Below are 8,512 nucleotides of genomic sequence, written 5' to 3'. Positions count from 1 at the left end.
CTTGCGCTTGAGATGCCGAATGCTAAGGTAGCCTGGTACTAAACCTAAGGCGTCACCTATAGCCAAACCCTAACCAAACCCAAACCAAGCCTAACCCTGTAGCTAAGGGTGTCGGCGTACGAATGTGAATACTAGAAGCGCTTGTCCTAGGGGCACTAGCCCAGAGAGAATGTGGGTGAACTGAGACCGTGGGCTTGGGGCTGGATACACCAGGACACAAGGTCACACTGAGTATGGCGAGAAGCAAAGGAGATCGAGTTAGGGAACTATTCTACGATACAGGTGGTTCTTATATACATCCTGGGCTGACCCTTGAGGGCACGTCCTCACTGTACACTAACGAGTGAACACTACAGGAATCCTTCATGGATATCCAGTGGGTCCAGCAATGGGCACAATGGGTACAAACCGCTGAGTCAACATGCACAAGACTATTCTAGAACGTTCCAGACCTGATCACATGTCCCTACATCACGACCACAAGGTCACATGCCATCACGTGCCTACCACATGACTGGTCACGTGCCTATCCCTCTATCCATCCCACATCTCCATCGTCGAAGTGGCACCTGGGGCCACAATGCCTGCAAGGCGCGTACACTCCTTAGAAACGCCGAGAAATAAAGAGTTAGGTTTAGCCCGAAGGCCGTTTCACCGAAGATGCGCTCGATGACGTTGCGTGCTTGTGCGTGGCGTAGATTGAATAGCTCCTCCTTCGTCTGTGGCCTGCAATTTTTGAGACTCAGATTTGGATGAGTTGATGAATAAGATAATGACGTACTTTTGGTTGCCCTGTGCCCACTCCTTCAAATGATACCGTACACCTCGATAAGGTACCAACACCGCTGCACAAGAAGGATAACCGGCATCACCGAGATAAAACCAGCCATCCGGGATAGCAAAGTCATGCTCACGCGCATACTCAAAGACCTTCCCATCTGCTGCACTACCCTCCCAACCCGGAAGAATGTAACAGAATAGCATACTGAACGTACACGCGGCAAGAACATTTTGGGTGAGCCGACCCTTCCGATTGCGACTTGCACTTGCGTCTTCCGCTGGAACACGAGCATCGATGTGTGAGCCGTCTAGGGAGCCGAGGCACCGCTTAAAATAGGGGAAGAGTTTTGGGTTGGTAGAGATCTCGCTAGGAGTTTTGCTGGCGGGCAGATGAACATAGCGATGGTAGAAGTTTGGTGAAATGAGCAGGTCGAGAACATTGTGGAAATGCCTGCGAAATACTATCAGAAAGAACAACGGATAACCACATAGCATTGAACTTACCTGTTGACTGTATCTCCAGAGAGCTGAAAGTGATTCTTGATGTGCCTTGTATTATTCCCGGTGATGGTCTTGTGCAGAAACATGCCCAGGATGACGACAGCCGGGATATATTTGGAATCACATAACCCTGCATGAACGCCCAACTCGTGTAAGAGTAGGCGGAACACTTCCTTGCTCATGCCCATCATATCATGAAAGGTCTCCGGGTGACCTCTGAGCAGCTCATTCATCCAAGCGGCACCGGTTAGGATCGATGTGTGCTGGGGGCGAGGAAAGAGACGAGGAAGGAGCACAGAGACAGCAGTCGTGACACCAGCGAGGACGGAGATGACGGCCAACATTTTTCGTCGATGCTGCTCTTGCTGAAATTTTTGACGAGCCAGGGCAATTTTTTGGGAGCGTGTGAGGGCCATAATGGTGTTGTCATTGGCTGTGGCCCAAAGGTGACTTGCGCGAGGAGGCGCGTTGACTGTAACATGTAGTGACAAGCTCGTTACATTATTCTAGACTATGTGACATGACCGTTCATGAACTCAGATCAACTCGACGCGTGGTTCCCCGCAACCCCGGGATGAACCGTGCCCGACCAGGTTCGGCCTGAAATCGGACCCGTAAGGGCCCTTAGTGACGACGTGGATGTTTGCGAATGGGGAGGTCGATCGTATTCTGCGTGAATGCTCGTGAACGTTTCCCACCAGAAGGGGTAGAGGGAGGTAAAGAAGACGAAGGGTTTGGGAATACCTGAGCAAGGGGAGGTAAAGGAATAGATGGGTTTGGGAAGACTTGATCGAAAGGAGGAGGAATGAGCGACTCATCAATACCACAACCAATATACTCCTTCGAATGAATCTGTATGCTATCCCAAACCTTTGCAGGCAAAGGAAGGCGATCACCATTATCAGGGTTACCTGGGGCAGCGTACTCTTTATGCTGTGTCCGAATATGAGCATCCATATTATATCTCCATATCCCGCGGTAAACCTGACCGCGTGACTGTAGACTAGAGTCTGGACAAAGCCCGCAACGTATTGGCACATTCCTGCACGGTGTCGCAACAGTCCCCTTGTTCGCGTGGGCATATCTAATCTTGCGAAAGAGTGGGCATTTTGAATCTACTCGTGTTGTGGCCCCGACGATGGTGATTGTGATTTCGCGACAAAGTGGGTTGTCGCAGCGGCCACAGGAGCCACAAGGCATTGTCAGTCCAACCTGGGTGCCAATGAGACAGTGAGCCTACCGCCCCTGGCGCAGGTAAAACACAACTAAAAAATGGGACCGTGACTGACCGGAGATATTAAGGGTCGTGGCTCAGGCGCTCTGCATATCGCATGAAGAATATGCCATCCAATGTGGCCTCGCCACAATTCCTTCTCGAAAGGTACGACTTCGCCGCAGAGGTCGCATCTCCGATCGCCGTTCTCACCCAGTTCCTCCTGAAAGAATTCCGTGGCAGCAGCATTTGTTAGGATAGGATGATCTGTGTATTGTTCGGGGAGTGCATATGTGAGTATCATGCCATCGAGAGTGCTCTGGATGACTAGTACTAATGTGCTTACCGTTGAAAGTATACGGGAACCCGCCTCGAGCAGCAGCAGGAAGAGTAGGAATGGTGTCCGCGCGAATCGCGTCCTTCGAGACAGATGTCCACAGAAGCGAACTAAGATGGAGCAGGCGGTCCTCATCTACCTCCCAAGTCGTTCCTGCTGAGTTTATCTTCTCCAGTCCATCCTCAAAAAGCCTATCAGAGGCGATGACTGAACGGCAGCCAACCTGGGGGCTGCAGAGGCGGCCAGCGACAGAGATAATGCTCGTTTTCTCCGTCACAATCTCGGAGCCACGCATCGGAGCATCAGCCATCACGAACCCTCCGTCCCACACCCATACCCACTGCAAAGCTGCAGAATTACTGGCGGAGGTAAGTGCAGAGAGCTCTTCGACCGATGCAGCGGGGCTTGGAGGAGTCGACCGAGGTTCATGGGCGATGTCAGAATCAGCGGGGCGTCGGCAGTCTAGTGTAGGGTCAATGTCAGGATTATTTGACAGAACGCGGTGCATGATCATGATCTGGCCTTCGAGCTGAACATTGGCTTCTGGGTTGACAATGGTGGCAATCGGAAGATTCGGTTCGTGGACTCGACCTCTAGATATCCTGGTGGACCGAACAAGAGCAACGGATACATTATTATCGTGGCGTATAAGAGTCAAGAAATGGTCGCCCAATACAAACGTGTTAGGGCCGATCAAGTCGGCGGAGCTGTTGAGATGCGGACGCCAGGTTGGTTTGGTGAAACCTTGAACACGCTCGATGCGGTTCTTTGACTTGTGTATGAACTCCGCATTGATGACCAGGCGGCATATTGATTGTTTATGGATCGGCTTCCCGGCGCAGAGTAGCCAGTCGTCTTGAACAATGCCTGGTCGTAGTGGAAGAGGGTCCATATCGTCAACGTCGGCCAAGGCCTCCTCTAGCGTGATTGCAATCTCCGCTGAGTCGTCGTGCTCAAAGAGCCATGACGGTACCGTATATGGGTCAAAGGAGTCGGTGCTGGCTGCTTCAGAGGTGGGAGACGAGATAGGGGGTACAGTGATGCCTGCAGAAGATGGCTCCAAGGGAAAGTCAGGTTGAGACGTGATGATGGTGACATCGGCGGGGGATGAAGAGCTGGTGAGTGTATCAGTTGATGTGGCGGCGGTGTGTGAAGAAGTAACGGGTGCGGTGGCGATATCGGGGACGGTGGCGATGGGCTCAGGGTTGGGATCAGAAGGATGGGTCGCATCTGTGGGGATTGATCTATCCGGCATGTCTTCCTCTGCGTCATCGACTCCAGGAAACTTACCAGCCTCGAAAGGACAGAGAAGATCAAGCTTGCGATCACGAAAGAGCTCTTCGAATGCAGCGCAAGCGTTCGGCATCTGAGACCGTCGAATAGTCTCTTCTGCTGCACGGCGACCAGCTGCCCAAGCTTCGGGAAGAGATACGTTCTTGACGGAGGCATCACCCTTCCATGATGCGACGTTAAGATGGTCCAGTGCTGCTGTTCGCGTGACCTTAAGACGGCGTTGACCGCTATCAAGATCAGGGTTTCGAGCGAGAGCCGCATCAATATCTACAGCATGGCCAAGTCGATCGACACCCTGGTTGTAGCGCATGCCAGAGTCATGAGCACCCAGCATCCGAAGTCGCCCAAATAATTTCTCTAAGCGATCGTCTCCAAGTTCAAAGAGGTGAAAATCTTGCGATGGATCAAGGACCTGCTGTTTGGAAATACAGAAGAGAGCATTCTTCACCATGCATTGTGAATCGCCGTAAAGTTGATTTGACATGAAGGCCAGACGATGTTGTCGAAAGAATGCAAAGGAGAGATGGGCGTATTTGCTGAGGTATTCGACTTGTTTGGTCAGTGAGATATCTGGATTGACGTACGCCTCCAATATTGATTCACAGAGGTCTGAGAGCAGCCGAATGGCATCCAAGTCAGCGATAATGTCGGGGTTGCGCGTATCCAATTGCAAAGACCGAAGTGAGACGATAGCCTGCATGAGCTCGATGGCTCGGGGTACATCTTGTGGATCGGATGGGTAGAGGAGCGCATGGACCGAGTCAGTATCTTGGCCGTCAACGAGTTCAAGGTAGTGTGCAAGGGCCGAAGGGTTGATTAAACGTCCGGGGCCAAGCACTACCCCGGTTGCCGACCGAATGAGGGTACAGATACCTAAAGATGGAAAATAGGACATCGTGTCAGTTGGAGACAACATGAATCACACTGGCACGCCACAATGATTGTACGTTTATCGATGTGCTTCCAGTCGAAGTCCAGTGTAACCTCGCCCTCGCCAGTAAGTAGATTGATTCCGAGGAGTTTGCTCATGGTGGGGTAGATCGGTGACGACAATGGAAGAAATTTCGTGACGAAGAGTTTGTATCCCGCTTTGCGACGAGTGGCGTCACCATCGGTCGCAACCGACCAGAGCGGTCCCATCATGGTAGCGGCGATTTGGTTATAACCTCCGATGAGCGAATGGAAAATATGGATCATGTCATGGGCGTTCTCTTGTTTGCACGTTGGCGCGGCGAGTATGGGATAAGTCCGTGAGTGTCCGGTACCAAAGAAAGAGACGGAGGCAACCGTCATCTCCTTCCCAAGATGTACGCTTCCTTTGGCCAACGCTGTTGCAAGGTCAACCGCGGATTCGTAGGTGCGGAGAACGAGGTCGGAGAAGCGTGAATGCTTCCAGCAGAGACCACCAACCATGTTAGAGTGGCGGAAGTGGCAAGCCGCTTCTTCGATGGCTACTTCGTCGATAAGGATGCTGGCACCTCGACGATGCGGTGTGTCGGGGCTGCTCGATGTCAATGGCTTCACCACAACCTCTTGAAGATTGTGATCGATTTCGGTTCGCGTAATATCACCAACGGTAGGCATGATGCGGATGAATGAGAGATGGTTCTGTAGTGTACGGAGGGACGGAAGGCCAAGCGCGTGATTCATAGCATAAAGAAGTGGACGACCACCGATGCGGTATATCAATGTTGACAGATCGAGATTGCGAGTAGTAGCGATGCGGGGATGGTAAACGCCATTGAACGCCTGCTGGATCTGTGATGTGATCGCAGATATGCTGGCGCCATTGCGCAAAGCCGTCTGGACCAGGGTGCTAAGTTGGGCCACATCCATCTCGGCGATGGCCATGGTGAAACGTTGATAGTCTAGAGCCTTTCGGGCGGCAGCAGCGACGGAGCGGCTCATATTGAGTGTCTGTGAAGAAATATTAGTCATTGGGTCCGATTAAGTAGAGTTGTAAGGATATATATACCTTAAGCTTCCACTGATTCAGAGTCTGCGAACGTTCCGAAAGTCGGGTACGCAACTGTAGAGGGCTGAACGATATCATCTTGTGTGGTACCTTTCCTAACTGTGCATCCGAAACGACCCGTTCGACCCGGGGAGATATGAACTGGCACTCAAGGCAGGATGTGTTTGCGTTATCGATGTTTCCGGTACAACGATGTGAGAATGCGCGAAATCTTCGCCCTAGGTCCTGGAGCATGATATAGAACGGAAAACGTTCAGGTCCTGCCGTTGGGCCGAGGCGCGACCAGGGAAAGGAGTCATAGAAATCACTCCCAAGTGGCCAGTGAATAGCAACTCCCGGGCATGAATGTGACTCTGGTTCGTCAGGTACATCGGGAGGCGCTGAACCAGTTCGATCTTGACCGACAGGAAACCTAAAGGTTGTGTCATGGGTAAGAGATGTCAGAACACGGTGATATCAAAAGACAAACGACCTGATGAACAGATAATCTCTACTAGTAGATGCGTTGACTCACCCACTAGCGATGTATGCGTCGTTGAATTCAGACGCAGCAAGGTGACTATACCACACATCTTCACCGCGCTTTCCGGGCGAAAGCGGATCGGGAGGTGCACTAGTTGTCCGCGGTGGAGGCTGCATCGGAAGCTGACGGTGTCCAGTAGTCGTCGTCGATGAACCCTGGGGGTTTCGGTTCACCATCATCAACCTCTCTGTCTGACATCGGTTCCCTTTGCGGTGACCGAGTAGTGATTGAAAGTGGCCGGGTCGATCGCCGAGGACGATAGATGACGGAAGGCCAGTTGCAACCCACGTGTGGCAATCTGGGCATTGAACCTGCCATGTTGAATTGATTTCGTTCGTCCTGATGGATATAATGTTGTTGATAAAGGCTAATGATAAGGCGACCAGTGTGTTGTCTACGCTGACCGGTTGGGAGTGGTGGGCGGAGGCGATCGTGGTGGAGTGATAAGAGATGTTTGGAGGCGTGTTATGACGGGATGTTTCAGCGGAATCGGAAAGATAGTAGGCAGAGTGGTAATCCATAGAGCGGGTGGCGACGGGGGCGAAGATGGGTGGTGGGATCATGTTCTGAGAATACTGAGCATGCCGGTCTGGCTCTGTGCGGATATCTGGAAGGTTCATAGGTTCTAGCAACCGCACTCGGCCTGAGCAGCTGTATACTACCTCAAAGGCGCAAGCAAACGTACCTATGGATGGTTCTCGCTGCTGAATACCAGCGCGCCCCCGGATCGGAGTCTGGGGATCTCGGAAAATACCAAAATGCGGTAACAATGGAAGCATATCTGCTGAGATATTCTGAGACAATAATGCAGTAGAACGTACACCGGAGACAGGTTTCCTGAGGAAGCAGGCCACCAGATAGCAGAGCTTTTATATACAAGAGAGTCTGAGCCTTGCTGTCATGGACAAGAGCTTGGAGCGACGAGTAGAGTACCAGAGGATCACCTAGTACAAGATTGGTGTAGCGAGGGATACCTCTTTATCCGGAACGTGACACCTTTTGTCCGAGCATATTGCATCCTCACTGCCAGGATCTAAGTTCACAGACTGACCTGTGGCCAGCGGTAAGAAAGGTCCGATACTGGACCGATATTGACGCAGAATTGTCATATTATTAGTAGATCGTGCTAGCACGGGGTAGCACTCGACGAAATAAGCCTCCAAGCACCGTCATGCAAGGACTGAACGGGAGGATGTCGACGAAATAGCGCAACGATGGGAGCGGGTGGCCGAGTATGCCACCATCGGAACGAAGCGGCGGAGTTTAAAAGGTCAGAAGAATCCGTCCGTTCGTGTCTTTCCTCGTGTCACTCGGTCTCTTGTGCAGCTCCCTCTGCAAATCCTCGCTTGCTAAGGTAGCCTGGTACTAAACCTAAGGCGTCACCTATAGCCAAACCCTAACCAAACCCAAACCAAGCCTAACCCTGTAGCTGAGGGTGTCGGCGTACGAATGTGAGTACTAGGAGCGCTTGTCCTAGGGGCACTAGCCCAGAGAGAATGTGGGTGAACTGAGACCGTGGGCTTGGGGCTGGATACACCAGGACGCAAGGTCACACTGAGTATGGCGAGAAGCAAAGGAGATCGAGTTAGGGAACTATTCTACGATACAGGTAGTTCTTATATACATCCTGGGCTGACCCTTGAGGGCACGTCCTCACTGTACACTAACGAGTGAACACTACAGGAATCCTTCATGGATATCCAGTGGGTCCAGCAATGGGCACAATGGGTACAAACCGCTGAGTCAACATGCACAAGACTATTCTAGAACGTTCCAGACCTGATCACATGTCCCTACATCACGACCACAAGGTCACATGCCATCACGTGCCTACCACATGACTGGTCACGTGCCTATCCCTCTATCCATCCTATATCTTCATCGTCGAAG

General features: G+C 51.8%; 1 protein-coding gene across 1 annotated transcript; it reads right to left on the bottom strand.

Annotated features, from left to right (window-relative positions):
- Nucleotides 1-4,521: 4,521 nt before the first annotated feature.
- STEHIDRAFT_62430 (uncharacterized protein) lies at nt 4,522-5,975 on the bottom strand (the record flags this gene model as incomplete). The annotated part of the gene is made up of 2 exons (XM_007306744.1): nt 4,522-4,997; nt 5,072-5,975. Coding segments are annotated over 2 exons (1,380 nt in total), but the record flags the coding sequence as incomplete, so codon positions are not given.
- Between the last annotated feature and the right edge of the window lie 2,537 nt (nt 5,976-8,512).

Source organism: Stereum hirsutum, assembly GCF_000264905.1.
Source record: "Stereum hirsutum FP-91666 SS1 unplaced genomic scaffold STEHIscaffold_12, whole genome shotgun sequence".
Lineage (NCBI taxonomy): Eukaryota > Fungi > Basidiomycota > Agaricomycetes > Russulales > Stereaceae > Stereum > Stereum hirsutum.
This window is presented reverse-complemented; position numbering and strand designations above follow the sequence as displayed.